This window comes from Eretmochelys imbricata, chromosome 5, assembly GCF_965152235.1.
Source record: "Eretmochelys imbricata isolate rEreImb1 chromosome 5, rEreImb1.hap1, whole genome shotgun sequence".
NCBI classification, from domain to species: domain Eukaryota; kingdom Metazoa; phylum Chordata; order Testudines; family Cheloniidae; genus Eretmochelys; species Eretmochelys imbricata.
This window is the reverse complement of record NC_135576.1, coordinates 128,378,787-128,400,382: the sequence shown is the minus strand read 5'-3', so window position 1 is coordinate 128,400,382 and position 21,596 is coordinate 128,378,787. Positions and strand designations below refer to the sequence as shown.

General features: G+C 49.2%; 1 protein-coding gene across 3 annotated transcripts in view; it reads left to right on the top strand.

Moving 5' to 3' along the window:
- Nucleotides 1–16,109: 16,109 nt before the first annotated feature.
- The window catches only part of TMEM175 (transmembrane protein 175), a 48,994-nt gene continuing 43,507 nt past the window's right edge, over nucleotides 16,110–21,596 (top strand). For 2 of the 3 annotated variants that reach the window (XM_077817880.1, XM_077817879.1), the window contains exon 1: nucleotides 16,110–16,291. In XM_077817880.1, the coding sequence (XP_077674006.1) occupies nucleotides 16,151–16,291 (141 nt within the window). In that variant the 5' untranslated portion in view covers nucleotides 16,110–16,150. Of the gene's footprint in view, nucleotides 16,402–21,596 lie in introns of all 3 variants that reach the window. The other variant, XM_077817881.1, reaches the window with a different exon arrangement.

Genomic DNA, 21,596 nt, shown 5'->3' with positions numbered 1-21,596 from the left:
GCTGTAAAAAGCTGTGAACCAGGTATGAAAATCACCAGATCATATCTAAAAACTACTCAGTTTGAAATCCCAGATATGTAAGTAGAGCAAGAAATGTCTAGAAAGATGCGATTAGGTTTCTCTCTTTTATTTCTGTAAGGCTTGTGGACTCCTCTGTGCTAACCCCCAAATGCTTTTTTTTGCTTGTAACCTTTAAGCTGGACCTCAAGAAAACCATTCTTGATGCTTAATTATTACATTTGCTCTTAAATCTAGCAATAGCCTAAGTTCCAGATGTATTTTCTTTCTTTTTGTTTTTTTAATAAAATTTACCCTTTTTAAGAACAGGATTGGGATATTTGTGTCCTAAGAGGTTTAATTTTGTTTAATTAGCTGGTGGCAACAGCTGATTTCCTTTGTTTTCTTTCTCATCTCTTTCCCGAACGGGGTGAAAGGGCTTGAGGGCACCCCACAAGGAGGAATTCCCAAGTGCACCTTCCTGGGTCCGAAGGGGATTTTTTGCATTTGGGTGGTGGCAGCATCTACCCATCCAAGGTCAGAGAAAAGCTGTAACCTTGGGAGTTTAATACCAGCCTGGAGTGGCCAGTATTCGTTTTTAGGATCCTTGCGGGCCCCCACCTTCTGGACTCAAAGTGCCAGAGTGGGGAAATCAGCCTTGTCAAGATAGCATTGCATATAAATAGGTAAAGAAATGTTTACATAGTGAAGCACTCAAAACTTTGTAAATACACATTATGATGCACTCCATTTCATGACGCTTTACCTCATTCCATACACATCTTCAGTTCATGCTCCACTGCTTCCGCTATGGACACATATACTGCATTAATACAGCACTGGGAAATTATTACGAGTACATCCCTGCTACCTTATGATTAAAAACCAGTGTATGTGTTAAGTATGTTGAAAGTATTATAAATTACAAAAATCCAAGTGGATTGTCACCATACCACAAGACACATCTGCAACCAGGTGATTTTTAAAAGAAATATTTTGCTTAATAGCAAGATCTTTTCCCCATCCCTTTTTCCTGCTGAAGAACAGTTGAACTTTTTCTTGCTCAAGTTTAAAAAAAAAATACAACTTTCTATTTGGGGACCAGTCACAAAAAGCAGTATTTTGATAGGTGAAAGTTTGAATGTTATATAAGCAACTGGCAGACTTTTTAGACTGGAAACAATTCAGCTATGTTAACTTTAGATGTAGCTACACAATGCAGCTATACATACACCAAACCAAAGTCCCTTTTTTTGTCTTCAACAATTACATTTTCAGCTCCAGTCCAGAGGCCTGCACCTGTTCCAGCTCAAGTCGTGCATATTCTGCCAATATTTATCACATCATTTAAGAGCTGAGCTCAGCCCAAGAGCACTTTATAAAAAAAAAACATATGTAATTGAATCTTTGCCACAGGTCCTCTCTCCTCTGTTTTCCAAGTGTGATGGGGTAGTCTGTCCCCTTGAGGATAGGAGGGCCGAGGGTTCATTCAATCCCCCCCTATCTGGGGCGTGGCTCTTCAATGGTTTGGGATGCCTGATGTACCTAAGGCATATTGGGATGAGTATTTGGAAGGGGATCAGCATCTCTCGCAGCCAACTGGGATGAGCATTTGGAAGGGGATCAGCATATATACTGCCTCCTCCCTCATAGCAGTGGAGACAATAGCAGGAGAAAGTTTGCTTGCTGAATCCTTCTAGTCTGAAAGCAAAAGGATTGACTGGGAGAAAAGAGTCAATGGGAGGAGAAGCTGCCTGAGGCCCTACAGCTGACCTGAATTACACCCAACTCCCAGGAGGAGAGATGAGGATTCCTGGTTTCAAGAGAGAAAGGGTGTCAAGGTTCCTCCCCCACTCTGAACTCTAGGGTACAGATGTGGGGACCTGCATGAAAAACCTCCTAAGCTTATCTTTACCAGCTTAGGTCAAAACTTCCCCAAGGTACAAAGTATTCCACCCGTTGTCCTTGGAATGGCCGCTACCACCACCAAACTAATACTGGTTACTGGGGAAGAGCTGTTTGGACGCGTCCTTCCCCCCAAAATACTTCCCAAAACCCTGCACCCCACTTCCTGGACAAGGTTTGGTAAAAAGCCTCACCAATTTGCATAGGTGACCACAGACCCAAACCCTTGGATCTGAGAACAATGAAAAAGCATTCAGTTTTTTACAAGAAGACTTTTAATAGAAAATAGAAGTAAATAGAAATAAAGAAATCCCCCCTGTAAAATCAGGATGGTAGATATCTTACAGGGTAATTAGATTCAAAAACATAGAGAACCCCTCTAGGCAAAACCTTAAGTTACAAAAAAGATACACAGACAGAAATAGTTATTCTATTCAGCACAATTCTTTTCTCAGCCATTTAAAGAAATCATAATCTAACACATACCTAGCTAGATTACTTACTAAAAGTTCTAAGACTCCATTCCTGTTCTGTCCCTGGCAAAAGCAGCATACAGACAGACCCAGACCCTTTGTTTCTCTCCCTCCTCCCAGCTTTTGAAAGTATCTTGTCTCCTCATTGGTCATTTTGGTCAGGTGCCAGCGAGGTTACCTTTAGCTTCTTAACCCTTTACAGGTGAGAGGAGCTTTCCCCTGGCCAGGAGGGATTTCAAAGGGGTTTACCCTTCCCTTTATATTTATGACACGCCCCCCAAATCTCAGCTAGGGTGAAACACTGGCTGGGATTTCTTCCTGGAGCTCTAGGAAAACAGAGTTAATAAGACACATGCATCTCTAAATATACTACCAAGTACATAAAGACTAACAATATTTTCCACATCTCAAGGACGATTTTAACCAGTTGATTCTGGGAATCTTTCACGGGAGAGTGCATCAGCCACTTTGTTAGAAGCTCCTGAGATGTGTTGGATGTCGAAATCAAAATCTTGGAGAGCTAAACTCCACCGAAGAAGTTTTTTGTTAGTTTCTTTGACGGTGTGAAGCCACTTCAGTGCAGCATGGTCGGTTTGCAGGTGGAAACGCCGTCCCCAACATATGGGCGTAGCTTTTCCAGAGTGTAGACAATGGCATAACATTCTTTTTCAGTGACTGACCAGTTGCTTTCCCTCTCAGACAGTTTTTTGCTGAGAAACACTACAGGGTGGAATTCTTGATCAGGTCCTTTCTGCATTAAAACTGCTCCCACACCACGCTCGGATGCATCTGTGGTTACTAGGAACGGTTTGTCAAAGTCTGGGGCCCTTAGTACAGGGTCAGACATGAGTGTCGCTTTAAGCTTGTTAAAGGCCTTCTGACACTTTCCGGTCCACTGAACAGCATTTGGCTGTTTCTTTTTGGTTAGGTCTGTCAGTGGGGCAGCGATTTGGCTGTAGTGCGGTACAAATCGTCTGTAATAACCAGCCAAGCCTAAGAAGGATTGAACCTGTTTCTTTGACTTTGGGACAGGCCACTTTTGGATAGCATCCACTTTGGCCTGTAGGGGGCTGATAGTTCCTTGACCCACCTGGTGTCCAAGGTAAGTCACTCTGTTTAGGCCTATTTGACACTTCTTAGCCTTAACAGTTAGTCCTGCCTCCCTTATGCGCTCAAGGACTTTTTGTAGATGTTCCAGGTGGTCTGCCCAGGAATCCGAAAATATGGCCACATCATCAAGGTAGGCGACTGCATATTCTCCTAATCCCGCTAGGAGACCATCTACAAGTCTTTGGAAAGTGGCGGGTGCATTTCGCAGCCCGAAAGGGAGTACATTAAATTCATACAGCCCGAGATGTGTGATGAAGGCTGACCTTTCCTTGGCAGATTCATCTAGCGGTACCTGCCAGTACCCCTTTGTTAAGTCCAAGGTAGAGATGAACTGGGCCCGTCCCAGTTTCTCTAACAGTTCATCTGTGCGTGGCATTGGATAGTTGTCTGGGCGAGTTACAGCATTTAGCTTACGGTAGTCCACGCAAAAACGTATTTCCCCATCTGGTTTGGGAACTAGAACCACTGGAGATGCCCATGCACTTTCAGAGGGGCGGATTACACCCATCTGTAACATATCCTGGATCTCCTGTTCTATAGCAGTTTTAGCTTGAGGAGACACCCGGTAAGGTTGGACCCTAATTGGGTGAGCATTACCTGTGTCAATGGAGTGGTATGCCCGTTCAGTCAGTCCTGGGGTGGCTGAGAACGTTGGCGCGTAGCTAGTGCACAGCTCCTGGATCTGCTGTCGCTGCATACGCCCAAGGGTCATGGAGAGGTTCACCTCTTCCACACCACCAGCACATTTCCCTTCGTAGTAGACACCTTCAGGCCACTCAGCATCATCTTCTCCCTGGGCTGTAAACTGACAAACCTTTAATTCTCTGGAATAAAAGGGCTTTAGAGAATTAATATGGTACACCTTAGGCTTTCGGTTGGAGGTGGGGAATGCTATGAGATAATTAACAGCTCCCAGGCGCTCCTGGACCGTGAATGGCCCTTCCCACGATGCTTCCATTTTATGGGCCTGGAGCGCCCTTAAGACCATGACCTGGTCTCCTACTTTGAAGGAACGCTCTCTGGCATGTTTATCATACCAGGCTTTTTGCTCTTTTTGAGCATCCTGTAAGTTTTCTTTAGCAAGGGCTAAAGAGGTTCGGAGGGTGTTTTGTAGGTTGGTTACAAAGTCCAGAATGTTAGTTCCTGGAGAAGGTGTAAATCCCTCCCATTGCTGCTTCACCAACTGCAATGGCCCCTTAACCTCACGGCCATATACAAGTTCAAATGGGGAAAACCCTAAACTGGGATGTGGTACAGCTCTGTAGGCAAAGAGCAACTGCTGCAACACTAGGTCCCAATCATTGGAGTGCTCATTTACGAATTTACGTATCATGGCCCCCAAAGTTCCATTAAACTTCTCCACCATGCCATTTGTTTGATGGTGGTAAGGAGTGGCAACCAAGTGATTTACCCCATGAGCTTCCCAAAGGTTTTTCATAGTTCCTGCCAGGAAATTAGTCCCTGCATCTGTGAGGATGTCGGAGGGCCAACCTACCCTGGCAAAAATGTCTGCTAGTGCCTGGCATACACTTTTAGCCCTGGTGTTGCTTAGAGCTACTGCTTCCGGCCATCGGGTGGCAAAATCCATGAAAGTCAGTATGTACTGCTTTCCTCTGGCTGTCTTTTTCGGAAAAGGACCCAGAATATCCACAGCTACTCGCTGAAATGGAACTTCAATGATGGGGAGTGGTTGTAGAGGGGCTTTGACCTGGTCTTGGGGTTTTCCCACTCTTTGGCACACCTCACAAGACTGGACATAGGTAGAAACATCCTTGCCCATTCCCTCCCAGTGGAATGACCCCCCCAAACGGTCTTTGGTCCTGTTCACCCCAGCATGGCCACTAGGGTGATCGTGGGCTAAGCTCAAGAGCTTGGCCCGGTATTTAGTTGGAACTACCAACTGTCTCTGAGGATGCCAGTCTTCCTGGTGTCCACCAGAAAGAGTTTCCTTGTATAAAAGTCCTCTTTCTACAACAAACCTGGATCGATTAGAAGAGCTGAGAGGCGGTGGGTTGCTCCGTGCCGCCGTCCAAGCTCTCTGGAGGCTTTCATCTGCTTCCTGTTCGGTCTGGAACTGTTCCCTTGATGCTGGGGACATCAGTTCCTCATTGGATTGTGGACCTAGGCTTGGTCCCTCTGGAAGCAATATAGGGGATGGAGCTGTTTCTGTTGACTGTGAACCGCTCTCCGCTGGTGCACTATGTTGGGATTCAGGCTCCGGCTGAGCCTCTTGTGTAGGGTTATCGGCTGCTGCCAGTTCAGGTTCAGTGGGGCCCTCTGGTGTTGAGGTTGCAAGTACTGGATTCAGTGCTGACACAGGGTCTGGTGTTGGTTGTTCGGCTGGTTCCGGTTCTGGGACTGGTTCCGTCTGGGTCTCTGGGACTGGATCCACTACTGCTGTTGCAGACATTGGCCTAAGGTCCAGGTCCATCACCTCTGACTGGGTCCTGATAGCAGTTTCCGGAACAGAGCTAGGCCTCACGGCTTGTTTAGCCTGGCTGCGGGTGACCGTTCCCACCCTCTTGGCCTGCTTCACATGATTGGCCAAGTCTTCCCCCAACAGCATGGGGATGGGATAATCATCATAGACTGCAAAAGTCCACATTCCTGACCAGCCCTTGTACTGGACAGGCAACTTGGCTGTAGGCAAATTGAAAGAGTTGGACTTGAAGGGTTGAATCGTCACTTGGATCTCTGGGTTGATTAAATTGGGGTCCACTAAGGAAGCATGGATAGCTGACACTTGTGCTCCGGTGTCCCTCCACGCGGTGACCTTCTTCCCGCCCACACTCACAGTTTCCCTCCGCTCCAAGGGTATCTGGGAAGTATCTGGGCCTGTGGACCTCTGGTGTGATTCCGGTGCAATGAACTGTAATCTGTTGGGGTTCTTGGGGCAGTTGGCCTTTACATGCCCCAGCTCGTTACATTTAAAACATCGTCCAGCTGACGGGTCACTGGGGTGAGGAGGGTTGCTGGAGAACGGGGTGGCAGGACGATAAGGGGTCTGGAGGGTTCTTTGGGAGGTAGGTGGGGCTTTGGGCGGCCCCCGGTAATAGGGTGTGGTCTGGGGTGGTCCCTTCTGGTCTCTGCTCCAACTGCGACCAGTTTTCTTCTTCTCTGCCACCTCCACCCATCTGGCTCCAATCTCTCCTGCCTCGATTACAGTTTTGGGTTTCCCATCTAGGATGTATCTTTCTATTTCCTCAGGAACACCCTCTAAGAATTGTTCCATTTGCATTAGGAAGGGCAAATTTACTGGAGATTCAACACTTGCTCCTGATATCCAGGCATCCCAATGTTTCACAATGTGGTAGGCATGTCGGGTAAATGACATGTCTGGTTTCCACCTTAGGGCTCTGAACCTCCGACGAGACTGCTCGGGTGTTATCCCCATTCTGACTCTCGCCTTGGATTTAAACAGTTCATACTTGTTCATGTGTTCTTTAGGCATTTCAGCTGCCACCTCAGCTAAGGGTCCACTGAGCTGCGGCCTCAGCTCTACCATGTACTGGTCAGTAGAGAGGTTGTATCCAAGGCAGGCCCTTTCGAAGTTTTCTAGGAAGGCCTCAGTATCATCGCCTGCCTTGTAGGTGGGGAACTTTCTGGGATGGGAAGTGGTACTTGGAGAAGGATTACTAGGGTTTGTTGGGATATTCTGCTGAGCCTTTATCTTCTCCATCTCCTCCACATACTTCCTCTCTTTTTCCTTCTCCTCCAGTTCTTTGTCCCTCGCTTCCATAGCTCTCCTGTGAGCAGCCGCTTGGTGTTGTTCTGCCTCCCTTTCTTGTTCCTTCTTCAGCCGCATGAGTTCTATCTGTCTTTCATGTTCCCTTTGTCTTTCCTCAGCCTGAAATTTGGCTAATTCCAGCTGTAGTCGAGCTGAGGATTTGGTCATTCTAACCTCTCTGTTTTTAACTAACTTTACACCCGAGGTTTAGAAAAAACAAACAAAACTTGGCTGTAAAATTTTGCTGTGCTGGAATAGAATACCTATTCTCTGATAGTGATTGTCAGCCTACAGAAAAAGACAATTCCCTTGTCTCTGCTCTGGGCCCAACTTAAAGCAAAAAACCTCCAACTACTTGGAAACCTGCTTACCCAGCCCAAAGAAAAAGCAAATGGGTAGAACACACACCCCCTATTTACTTTTAGGAAGAAAAGAAAAAAAAAACCTCTGGGTTGGAAGACTGTGAATTTCCCTGCAGGAGTTAAGTACCCTGCCTCCAGGCAAAGAAAACCTGCAATTCACAAGATAATCCCCTTTTGTCTCTGCTTGGCCACAAAGCAGGGAAAACCCAAGATGCTTTCAGTTTCAAAGCTGCTTCAAAGCCACAGGAAAAAAAAATTCCTTTTTAAAATCTGTATTTCTAGTTCAAAAAATCTCAACTGGATCTCAAAATGATTTCAGGTTAATCCCACCACTATGCCACCATGTCAAGGTTCCTCCCCCACTCTGAACTCTAGGGTACAGATGTGGGGACCTGCATGAAAAACCTCCTAAGCTTATCTTTACCAGCTTAGGTCAAAACTTCCCCAAGGTACAAAGTATTCCACCCGTTGTCCTTGGAATGGCCGCTACCACCACCAAACTAATACTGGTTACTGGGGAAGAGCTGTTTGGACGCGTCCTTCCCCCCAAAATACTTCCCAAAACCCTGCACCCCACTTCCTGGACAAGGTTTGGTAAAAAGCCTCACCAATTTGCATAGGTGACCACAGACCCAAACCCTTGGATCTGAGAACAATGAAAAAGCATTCAGTTTTTTACAAGAAGACTTTTAATAGAAAATAGAAGTAAATAGAAATAAAGAAATCCCCCCTGTAAAATCAGGATGGTAGATATCTTACAGGGTAATTAGATTCAAAAACATAGAGAACCCCTCTAGGCAAAACCTTAAGTTACAAAAAAGATACACAGACAGAAATAGTTATTCTATTCAGCACAATTCTTTTCTCAGCCATTTAAAGAAATCATAATCTAACACATACCTAGCTAGATTACTTACTAAAAGTTCTAAGACTCCATTCCTGTTCTGTCCCTGGCAAAAGCAGCATACAGACAGACCCAGACCCTTTGTTTCTCTCCCTCCTCCCAGCTTTTGAAAGTATCTTGTCTCCTCATTGGTCATTTTGGTCAGGTGCCAGCGAGGTTACCTTTAGCTTCTTAACCCTTTACAGGTGAGAGGAGCTTTCCCCTGGCCAGGAGGGATTTCAAAGGGGTTTACCCTTCCCTTTATATTTATGACAAAGGGACAGGCTGAAGTATAGCCCAGCTGTGGGAGGAGGGCTAGGGTCTCATGAACATGGGGAAAGGAAGCCTACTTGGTCTCTTGTATGACCCAGAGTGGGAGTGAACTCAGGATACTAAAAAACTGGTTTGTGCTCTGTAAAAAGACATAGTAAACCAGACCCCACGAAGGAGGTACTAAAAAACCAAGCAGGCACTGTCCTTCCTTGGCCACAAGAGGGAGTACTGGACAGCAGCAGACTTTTACACGTGTTTGAAGGAAGGTTCTATTCTGAGAAATTACTGTAGAAATGGTTCTGTTAGGGTTGGCAACTTTCTCATCACACAAAACCGAACTTCCTAACCCCACCCCTTCCCAGGCCCTGCCCCTTTCCTGCCCCTTCCCCAAGGCCCCACGCCCACTCACTACACTCCCCCTCCCGCAATGGCTCACTCTCCCCCATGCTCACTCACTTTCACTGGGCTGGGGCAGGGGGTTAGAGCGCAGGGCGGGGTGTGGGCTCTAACTGGGGGTGCAGGCTCTGGGGTGGGGCCAGAAATGAGGGGTTCAGGGTGCAGAAAGGGGCTCTGGGCTGGGGTAGGGAGTTGAGGTGTGGGAGGGGGTGGGCAAACATTTTGGCCCGAGGACCACATCGGGGAAAAGAAATTGTATGGCAGGCCATGAATGCTCACAAAATTGGGGTTAGGGTGTGGGAGGGGGTGAGGGCTCTGGTTGGGGGTGCGGGCTCTGGGGTGGGGCTGGGAATGAGAGGTTTGAGGTCAGGAGGGTCCTCCGGGCTGGGATCAAGGGGTTCAGAGGGTGGGAGGGGGATCAGGGCTTGGGCAGGAGGTTGGGGTGTGGGGAGACGCTCAGGGGTGCAGACTCTGGGCAGCGCTTACCTCAAGCGGCTCCCAGAAGCCGCGGCATGTCCCTTCTCTGGCGCTTATATGGAGGTGCAGCCAGACGGCTCTGCACCCTGCCCCGTCCGCAGACATCGCCCATGCAACTCCCATTGAAGCGCCGGAGGGGGGCCACGTGGCTGCTTCCGGGAGCTACGTGGAGCAGCCCCCAACCCTGCTCCCCGGTTGGAGCGCCGAAGGGGGGCCATGCTGTGGCTTCGGGGAGCCGCACTGAGCTCCCCGACTGGAACAGGGCAAGCCCCAGACCCTGCTCCCCAGCGGGAGCTCAAGGACTGGCCTAAAATGGCTGGCGGGCCGGATTTGGCCCGCAGTCTGCCCACCCCTGGGGTGAGGGCTCTGGCTGGGGGTGCTTACCGGAGCCACCAGGGTCCCTTTTCGACCAGGCGTTCCGGTTGAAAAATGGACACCTGGCAACCCTATTCTATGTTTGTCTCAGTAATTTCTGTCTCACCTTAGCTCAGTTGACACCTGTTCTCCAGTTCAGCTCTGCAAGCTCAGTCTAATGAAGTAAAAGATTATTTTCTTCATCCATCACTACCAGCAACAGATTCTGCAGAAAAAATGTTGCCTTCAGTAATACTTGTGTAACCATATAGCTTTAAGTGGGGTGGCAAAGAAATAATGAAGATAGTGTGATTGCACAGGTAATGGTGCTTACAGAATTTAATTCTGCTGATAAATCAACCAGATAAGAATCCACTTCATTTTGCTAGAACTGTGTTTTGCAGGAGTAAAAAGTTGTCTGATTTTATGTGCATTAAATAGAATAGTTATGACTGAATCCACAGATGCAGCACTGAAAATGCACCTTTTTATACTCTCATTTCTCAGATTAGAACTATTCCATACTTATGGTTGAAGCTATTTCCCCAAACATAAACTCAGTTTTCAACTTCCCCCCAAAATAAGTGCCTTTAGATAGTATTTGTGTTTTACTCTACTCAGCTTACACTACCCCAGCCGCAATTCTGAGACATAAAATTTGCAGAAATATATATAGTTTTAAAACAGCTTATAATTGTATTCAAGTGACCACTTTCCAGTCTTGTAGAACACTAACATATAATTTTTCACTACAAAGAGCCACATATTACATGCTACACAAGAGTTAAACACAGGCTTACAAGAGCTACGGCCATTTACATAAACCTGCAACACCATATGAACAAGTCTCATGGTACCCACCAACTCATTCAATTATAAAAATTCTACTCCAGCACACCATAACAAAAAGTTTAAATATATTACCAGTATTATGGCCATCCCAAAGACCCCCAGTCAGGACTGGACCCTACCGCATACCATACAAACCAGAGTTTACATTCTAATTCAAAAGAAAGATGCAACCAGGGGAACAATGGGAGGGAGAATAAAGACAATATATAAGAACGAACTATTCACTAGGCTAGTTATGTGCATAACTTCTTATTTCTGACACAATGTTAAGAAACTACTGCTTTACTGCTAAAGGAGACACTCCTTCAAAGTGAGAGTCCCAGCTGCATCCCTAGTCTTGGCCTTTTCTAGGCCTCTGGACATCCCTGGCTTCTTTCCCAGCTCTCTTCCCTAGGGCCTAGAGGACTGAAGAAATTCCTAGGCACACTGCTCCCCCTGACTGTCTCTCTGTTCTATGCAATAGGCTTCACTTATAACAGAGTTGGGCAAACTACAGCCCGCGGGCCACATCCGGCCCAGCCCCTGAGCTTCTGCCCCGGGAGGCTCGCCCCCAGTCCCTCCCCTGCTGTCCCCCCTCCCCCGCAGCCTCACCTCACAGTGGGCGCAATGCTCTGGGCCGGGGGGCTGTGAGCTCCTGGGGCAGCGCAGCTCCAGAGCCCAGCCTGACCTGGTGCTCTGTGCTGCATGGTGGCGGTGGAGGTGTCCAGCCAGGTGGCGCAGCTGTAGCGCCGCCAGCCACCAGTGCTCCAGGCAGCGCGGTAAGGGGGCACGGAGCAGGGGGGGTTGGATGCGGCGGCGGGTCCCAGCAGGGCAGTCAGGAAGGAGAACGGTGGGTTGGATGGGGCGGTGGGGGCAGTTAGGGGAGGAGGTACAGGGGCAGTCAGGGGACAGGGAGCAGGGGTGTGTGGATGGGGCAGGGGTCCCGTAGGGGCCGTCAGGGAACAGGGCAGGTTGGATAGGGCAGGAGTTCCGGGGCAGGGGGGCTGATAGGAGGTGGGGGCCGGGACACGACCCCCTCCCCTGACCAGCCCTCCATACAATTTCCGAAACCCGATGCGGCCCTCAGGCCAAAAAGTTTTCCCGCCCCGACTTATCACCTGTCCCCCTTCCCAACAGTCCTTGCTTGCTCTGTCTCCTGACCTCTAGGAACTAGAACTCTCAGTACCGGTCAGAACTTGGAGCAGGGTTGTGCTGGCCTTTAGGATTACCCTGAAAGGGTCTGTATACCATGGGACTATTAACCTGACCATGGTGCATCTATTCACTATTTTGTATTATTGAATTTTAGAGACTTCTAACATACTTCATGTACTCAGAGACTATGCTTTGCAAAATCTTCCCCTACAGGCTCAGGAATATCTACAGGGCATATCTAGAGGGGGGCGGGATAGCTCAGTGGTTTGAGCATTGGCCTGCTAAACCCACCGTTGTGAGCTCAATCTGTGAGGGGGCCATTTAGGGATCTGGGGCAAAAATTCGGGATTGGTCCTGCTTTGAGCAGGGGGTTGGACTAGATGACCTCCTGAGGTCCCTTCCACCCTTGATAGTCTATGATACAGTACACATCCAACTGCAGAATTCCTTTTGACTTCTTTACTTCAGGTAACAGGTTGGTTTGGAAAACTGATGAGGACAGTTGCTCACTCATCAGAATTGATGGTTAATTTACCTGAAGTGTCTTCCAGTACTGCAAGAAAAGGCATCTAGTCCAGCCTTTGCAGGTGCATGAGTCTTTACTATTTCCATGGAGCAAACAGAGTAAGTTGTCCTGGAAACAACTTCCAACTGATCAGTCTTAACCCAGTGCGGTTTCACTCCTGTGTGATCAGTCAAGGGGCAGAGAGTAAGCTTCAATTCCTATGTATCTTCACTCCCCCTTTGAGAAGATTTTCTAGAAAAAGATTAAAGGACACTGTCAGTGTCAAATTGGTCCCAAATGCAGGACTTTAAAAGTATTACATTTTTTAAAGTTCCCACTTTTTTTTGTTAACATTCATACATTATCCTATAGTGTTTAAAGCACAAGCTTTGCAGCACTGTTCTAGTGAACAAGTGTTCAAGTGAAATTGACTGGAAACTAACTGAATGCCCAGGTGAAACTGACATGTTCATGGTCCAATGCAAAAAAAAAAAAAAAAAAAGCAAACAGGTGAGGTGCTTTTTTGCAGCAAACATATTAGTTTTAAAATACGGAAGTATTAACCAGAGTTGTTTTAGAGCTGCTCACTCTGGCCAGTGCTAACAGTGCTAATTGAAACTTCAGTGTAAACTCCAGCTGAAGTATTAACCAACTCATTCCTCACTTGCCTAGCTTAGCCTCCAGCCTTTCCAATTTAGAATAGAGAAGGAACTCTGTGAAGCTACTTAAATGTTTACTCAGGCTCATTTGCTTACACAGGAAACTGATAAGACTTTACAATTTAAGTATTAGCTGCAGGAAGCTTTGATGGTGGTGAGTGCCCCTAAAAGAAATGACTTAAGTAAGCTATTGATTATGATCTCCAATACTCCTCACCCCAGCTTACTGGTTATCACACCTATTGCAAAGCAGCTACTTTTGGGAGTTGAAGCATTTCAAAACACCAAAAACAGTGCCAGAGGCATTTTAGGGTGCACAAAGTAATTCCAAAGTTTGACATTTGTTTTCATTTTAAGCCATGTTTAATTATGTCAAATTATAACAGAATAATCATCTAAGCTACCTGAAATGTGCATTGCCCCACTTCTTGCTGCTCCTCCTCCTCACCTTGAGATGAGTGATGTGCTTCTCTTCTTTGAGAAATTTCCGTACCCTATATCCTCCAGCTAATGGTGCCACCTTCTCTCCTTGTAGATATGTGATTGTCCTTCCTCCATCTCTCTACACAGGAGTATTGTGGTCTATTATACATATAACAAGCTGATATTGTGACTGAGCAAAAATGTATAATGGTGATGAGAGAGACTGTGCTTTGTGCACATCAGTGATATTTTTTTACAATCTTTCCCCTCATGAAGACTATAACAATCCCCTAAAAAGAAAAGGAGTACTTGTGGCACCTTAGAGACTAACCAATTTATTTGAGCATGAGCTTTCGTGAGCTACAACTCACTTCATCGGATGCATGCCGTGGAAACTGCAGCAGACTTTATATACACACAGAGATCATGAAACAATACCTCCTCCCACCCCACTCTCCTGCTGGTAATAGCTTATCTAAAGTGATCATCAAGTTGGGCCATTTCCAGCACAAATCCAGGTTTCCTCACCCTCCACCCCCCCACACACAAACTCACTCTCCTCCTGGTAATAGCCCATCCAAAGTGACAACTCTCTACACAATGTGCATGATAATCAAGGTGGGCCATTTCCTGCACAAATCCAGGTTCTCTCACCCCCTCACCCCCCTCCAAAAAACACACACACACAAACTCACTATCCTGCTGGTAATAGCTCATCCAAAGTGACCACTCTCCCTACAATGTGCATGGTAATCAAGATGGGCCATGAGTTTGTGTGTGCGTGTTTTTTGGAGGGGGGTGAGGGGGTGAGACAACCTGGATTTGTGCAGGAAATGGCCCACCTTGATTATCATGCACATTGTGTAGAGAGTTGTCACTTTGGATGGGCTATTACCAGGAGGAGAGTGAGTTTGTGTGTGGGGGGGTGGAGTGTGAGGAAACCTGGATTTGTGCTGGAAATGGCCCAACTTGATGATCACTTTAGATAAGCTATTACCAGCAGGACAGTGGGGTGGGAGGAGGTATTGTTTCATGATCTCTGTGTGTATATAAAGTCTGCTGCAGTTTCCACGGTATGCATCCGATGAAGTGAGCTGTAGCTCACGAAAGCTCATGCTCAAATAAATTGGTTAGTCTCTAAGGTGCCACAAGTACTCCTTTTCTTTCTGCGAATACAGACTAACACGGCTGTTACTCTGAAACAATCCCCTAGTATCCCATACTTAAATTACAACTGAGACCAACTAACACACATTGGAGTAACATGCATGCATACATCTGCCATCTGAAGTGCTATTATACATTAATTCTTATACTTAACACACCTAGAAATGCTGCTACAGCAGTACAATTTATCCATCCTCTAGTCCTGAGGTGCTTTGCATGGTTATTATTTCTTTAGACTAGTGGTTTCCAAACTGTGCTCAGTGGATCACAGATCCCTTGCTAGCAGTCCCCAGAGCTGACCTGTCACATGGTGCTCGCTCCCCAAGTTTCCAGCTGTTAAACTGAACTAGCAACACCTAAATATACAACACTATTAATGTCAACCTTTCCATGCAAACATTTGTAGTTGCTAGGATGGTTGTGAAGGGAGGAGGTCTGTGACGCACTATTAGAATGCATCTCACCCTGTGAGAAAATCTTTCTGATCTGAACAGATGTTTTGCAAGGTGTGGCCTGCATCTTCTATGTCCCATGCAAGGCCAAGCACACTCAGCACTCAAGCAGTATTTGCCAACTCTTGCCATTGTGTTGCATGTCTCATGAAATTTGCCGAAATTGTGTTGCATGTCTCATGAAAAATGCTCCAGCTCCTGGAGTCAATACCTGAGAATGTCTTCTTTAATTTAAATAAAGTGTTTTCCTCTTTGGGGGTGGGGATTTTTTTTCCCAAAAAGGTACTTGTCTGTACCCTAAACACTGAAAAATCAGAAGACTCCAAAATGTATTATTATTCTTTAAACTTCTTCTGATTTGGGTGGCTCATGGTTTTGGAATGCTTGAAGGTTGGCCACAGGGCAAACTCCATTCACACAGGAACATTCCAGTGAGTGATGCTGGGTGGACCCAGATGCTGACAGAGACAGCAACCTCAGGACTACTGACACAGATGTTCATAGACATGTGAAAGATGAGGCATCCCCTAAGGGAAGACAACCCCCATGCAGAACCTCTCAGAAACCCCGATAGATCCCGCTATGCTTGTACAGACCCCCACCCCTCAGACTCCTGAGGCCCACCTCTGCCTGTTCCATCCACCACCCCCCAGAGACCCAGCTTCTGCCTATTCTGACCCCTCAGACTCCCCTCTGCCTCTTCCATCCCCCACTCTACCCCTCAGACCCCACCCACCCAGACCCAGCTCTGCCTGTTTCATCCCCCACCCTCCCGAGATTCAGCTCTGCCTGTACCGGCCCAGCTCTGACAGAACCCACCTCTCGTCCCTTCCCTTACCCACGCTCCGTGTGTGACTCCGCGGAGCAGGGGCAGGCGTGGCCCGCGGGAATGGGAGGCGGTCCTTCAGCCGTTAGAGGCCGGGCTTATATCACTCCCCTCCCCCACCCCCAGTCCTCCCCTCTCCCGCTGGCTGCAGGACGCGACTCCGCCGGGTGGCCACATGTCCGCGCTGCGGCCCCAGGCAGAGGGGGAGGCGGCGCCGGGGCCCCCGCGGCACAGCGGGGAGCTGGGCAGCACCCAGGCGTCCACCCGACTCCTGGCCTATAGCGACGCGCTGCTCTCCATCATCGCCACCGTCATGGTGCGTGAGTGCGGCCTGGGCCCGCGCGGCGCCGAGCTCTGCCCTGGGGAAGCGCGCCGTTGCCTAGAGTGACCCCCAGCCCAACCCTTCCAACCGCCCGTCCGCCCAGAGTGAGTCACCACCCGCCCTCCCAGAGTGACCCCCGGCCCCAACCCCTTCCACCCGCCCTCCGTGCGCCCTGAGTGACTCACCACCGCCACCACCCGCCCTCCCAGAGTGACCCCCGGCCCCACCCCCTTCCAACCGCCCGTCCGCCCAGAGTGACCCCCTCCAACCGCCCTCCCAGAGTGACCCCCGGCCCCACCCCCTTCCAACCGCCCGTCCGCCCAGAGTGACCCCCGGCCCCACCCCCTTCCAACCGCCCGTCCGCCCAGAGTGACCCCCGGCCCCATCCCCTTCCACCCGACCCCCGTGCGCCCTGAGTGACTCACCACCGCCACCACCCGCCCTCCCAGAGTGACCCCCGGCCCCACCCCCTTCCAACCGCCCGTCCGCCCAGAGTGACCCCCTCCAACCGCCCTCCCAGAGTGACCCCCGGCCCCACCCCCTTCCAACCGCCCGTCTGCCCAGAGTGACCCCCTCCAACCGCCCTCCCAGAGTGACCCCCGGCCCCACCCCCTTCCAACCGCCCGTCCGCCCAGAGTGACCCCCGGCCCCACCCCCTTCCAACCGCCCGTCCGCCCAGAGTGACCCCCTCCAACCGCCCTCCCAGAGTGACCCCCGGCCCCACCCCCTTCCAACCGCCCGTCTGCCCAGAGTGACCCCCTCCAACCGCCCTCCCAGAGTGACCCCCGGCCCCACCCCCTTCCAACCGCCCGTCCGCCCAGAGTGACCCACCACCACCACCCGCCCTCCCAGAGTGACCCCCGGCCCCACCCCCTTCCAACCGCCCGTCCGCCCAGAGTGACCCACCACCACCACCACCCGCCCTCCCAGAGTGACCCCCGGCCCCACCCCCTTGCAACCCCTCCCCGTGCGCCCAGAGTGACCCACCACCACCCGCCCTCCCAGAGTGACCCCCGGCCCCACCCCCTTCCAACTGCCGGTGCGCCCAGAGTGACCCACCACCACCAACCGCCCTCCCAGAGTGACCCCCGGCCCCACCCCCTTCCAACCGCCCATCCGCCCAGAGTGACCCCCGGGCCCACCCCCTTCCAACCGCCCCCCTGTGCGCCCATAGTGACCCACCACCACCTGCCCTCCCAGCGTGACCCCCGGCCCCATCCCCTTCCAACCGCCCGTCCGCCCAGAGTGACCCACCACCACCACCCGCCCTCCCAGAGTGACCCCCTGGCCCCATCCCCTTCCAACTGCCTGTCCGCCCAGAGTGACCCACCACCACCACCTGCCCTCCCAGAGTGACCCCCGGCCCCACCCCCTCCAGCCGCGCATCCGCCCAGAGTGACCGACCACCACCACCCGCCCTCCCAGAGTGACCCGTGGCTCCACTCCTCTCCGCCTGCCCAGAGTGACCCCTGGTCCCATCCCCTCCAACTGCCTGTCCGCCCAGAGTGACCCACCTCCCTCCATCCACCCGCCCAGAGTGACACCCGGCCCGACCCCCCCGCATCGCCCCTCCTCCTGGAATGCCCCTTCCCCTCTGCCTCAACCCCCCCCCCCCAGAGTGCCCCTGCCCCCCTCTGCCTCTACCCACCAGAGTGCCCCCCTGCCTGCCCTGACCCCCTTCTGCCTCCACCCCCCAGAGTGCCCCTACCCCCCCACCTCCACCCCCCGAGTGCCCACCACCACCTCCTTCCCTGACTTCCCTCTTGGAGTGCCCCACCGCCCGCCACAGCCCCGGTCTGAGAGTGCCCCACACTGCTACACAGACCCCTCCACTTGGAATGCCTTTGTCCCCCACCCCCTGGAGTACCCTCCATCCCCCTGGAGTGCCCTGCCCCTTCTGTCCTCTCTAGGAGTGCACCCACCCTCCTTCCACCCCCCTGAGTGCCCCCATCTCCACCTCCCTCTGCCCCCTCCCCAGAGACTGTCCCAAGTCGTCCCTCCACCTAACCCCCGAAGTGTCCTAGCTCCGACCCCTACTCCGCACCCCTGGAGTGTCCCCACTACCTGACTCCTCTGCCCCTTCTCCTAGAGTGTCCCTGCCCCACCCCCCAAAGTGCCCCAAATGCCCCCAGCATCTGCTCCCCTTTGCTTCCACCCCTGCAGACTACCCTCGCCCCCTCTTTGTTCCCACCCCTTTGCTCCCCTTTGAGCCCCTATCTCCTGGAATCCTTTCTCTTATTTGGCCTCACCCCCTTGGACCCTCACGCTGTTTCACTGCCCCCTTATGCTCTTATCTATCCCCACTCCACCTTGAGTCCCCCATCCCTTATCCCCCCCCAACCACCCACTTTTCACCCTCTCCATTGTTCTCTAGGAAGGAGCATCTTGAATAGTGTCCCTATTTAAGCCACTGTCCAGGTATGGGTTTAGAGCGAAAAGAGGCCCGAAGCTCTTCACAGTGTATTATTTTTATTGCATTAACACCCAGAGGCTGCTGTCAGGATTGGAGCCCCACTGTGCTGAGTGCTGTTCAGATATACAGGCAGCCGCACTCTGCCCCAAAGTGATTATATTTTAAGGCAACAGGAGTGAGGGAGAGACACCAACCTGTAAGCAAGTTACATATACATGTGTAATGCAATTAGGAAAATACGTAATTTCCAGTAGCCCAAGCTTACCCATCATTTGTTGGTTGATCGTCACTTGGTTGTTTCAGCTTCTTTTCAACATCTCTGCAGGACACTGCTTAGGAAAGGTGCCCAGGTATCACAGTGCTAGAGGAGACTGGACATAATGGTTGATTGTCTATACGGAACTTTGAAGATAAAAGTCACCCATATATGTGCAGAATGTTACCTAGCATGGTCTAGTACATAGACATCCAGTGTTTCTGTGGCAAAGCAGTGCAGGGGATAGGCAAGAGTTTTCACCAGCACCACATTTCAAAAGTTTCAATTTTCTTCTTGTCAGCAGCATTAATTTTACATCATTCCCATCCATAAACCTATATGGAAACATATTAGGCTTTTCATCAGTCGCACCTTGGCACATCCCAAGATGCCACAGTTTTTCCACACTTTCTTAAGGGAGGTTGTAAATGAGTGAGCCATCCCTAGTCTTCTGATTTTTCTGGAGCAGTCTCCTTGGTTGTGATTCCAGGTTATTATATTCATCTACCTACTCTAGAGTTTGTCCATTATTGTGGTGTTCGGTTGCATCCCATTTTTGGTAATCATGTCAACGTACATGCTTTGTGTTTTCATCGCATTCAGGAATAGTCCATATTCCTCACCAACTGGTTTCATAAAATCCAACAGTTGTTGCATTGCATCAGTGGTTGTAGTAGAGAGTGTTGTGTCTCTTTCATATCTGAGGTTGGTTAAGAGGAGTCTGCCAATGCAAATCCCAGCTCCTTCCAATTTGTCAAAACCATCCAAGGCTTCCCTTGTAGTAAATTCTGCATATATGTTAAAGAGGCTTGGAGACAAAAATACATACTTGTCTCAGTGGAAAACCACTCATTCTTGTGTACTCCACTGTGGTCTGTTGGTGGTAGTAGAAACTTTCAATAAGTTCAGTAAGATGCTTTACGCTCCCATGCCTGCCAGTGTCTTCCAAAGACTCATTTTGGACAGTATCAAATGCTTTTCTGTTGTCCTGCATTATAGTGGCTCTGGTGAGGCATTCAGTTTGGTACAGTAGTCTTTCCACCTGTATTTAATGCCATCACCCTGAGTGAGGACTCTGTCATCATGATCTTTTTCTATGAGTGCAGGGAAGATATTTTGGTAAGAAGTCTGACCACTGTGAACATACCTTTTGTTTTACTACTTTTTTTTAACAGTACTCATGTTCCATACATTTTGCCCTTATATATTTCCTCTTGTCTTGTCTAGTCTGCCTTTGAATCTTTCTGCTCAGTTCCTTGTATTTTCTCCTATGTTCTTTCATTTTCAACCTATTTTCTTCTACTATGCGTTGTTTTTCCACCAGCTCAAACACCTTCTTTGTTAACAATGGTGCGCTCCAATGCTGACTTTTTGGAATGTGTACTTTGGTAGTTTTGAGCATAGTAGTTTTCATTTTATTCTAGAGTTTGTTGGGGTTGTTCTCCTCCTCCACTTGTGCCAATGCCTCAAAACCATTCTGGACAGAAGTTGGATCATTTTTGTTGATCCTGGTCAAGTCCAAATTCAGGGGACCTAATGAAAATCCTATCTTTTTAAGTTTTAATTTTATGTTTGAAGCTAACAGTTGATGGTCTGACTTGCAGTAAGGAAAGTCTTTGTCCATTGGAGACTCGATCTCCAGCATCACTTTATCATAGTCAATTTGGTTCTTTGTCACACCATCTGGTGACCTCCATGTATATAAACATCTAGGACATAGAGTGAAGATGGGGTCTGTAATGACCAGGCGATTAGAACAACAGAATTAAGTAAACACCTTCTTTTCTCATTTTGTGAACCAAGACTACTGTTTTCCATTACTTCTTTATGAGAATGCTGAGCAGGTGCCACTATAATACAAATTTCAGAGTAACAGCCATGTTTGTCTGTATTCGCAAAAAGAAAAGGAGTAGTTGTGGCACCTTAGAGACTAACCAATTTATTTGAGCATAAGCTTTCGTGAGCTACAGCTCACTTCATCGGATGCATACTGTGGAAAGTGTAGAAGATCTTTTTATACACACAAAGCATGAAAAAATACCTCCCCCCACCCCACTCTCCTGCTGGTAATAGCTTATCTAAAGTGATCACTCTCTTTACAATGTGTATGATAATCAAGTTGGGCCATTTCCAGCACAAATCCAGGTTTTCTCCCCCCTCCCCCCCCAACCCTACTCTCCCGCTGGTAATAGCTTATCTAAACAGGGTGAAAGCTGGAGGCATGTAGGTAAGAATAGCGGTCAGTAGGTTTCAAATCAGCGGCACTGCTATGGGTACCCGCATGGCCCCACAGTATGCCAACATTTTTGTGGCTGACTTAGAACAACGCTTCCTCAGCTCTCATCCCCTAATGCCCCTACTCTACTTGCGCTATATTGATGACATCTTCATCATCTGGACCCATGGAAAAGAAGCCCTTGAGGAATTCTACCATGATTTCAACAATTTCCATCCCACCATCAACCTCAGCCTGGTCCAATCCACACAAGAGATCCACTTCCTGGACACTACAGTGCTAATAAACGATGGTCACATAAACACCACCCTATACCAGAAACCTACTGACCGCTATTCTTACCTACATGCCTCCAGCTTTCACCCTGACCACACCACACGATCCACTGTCTACA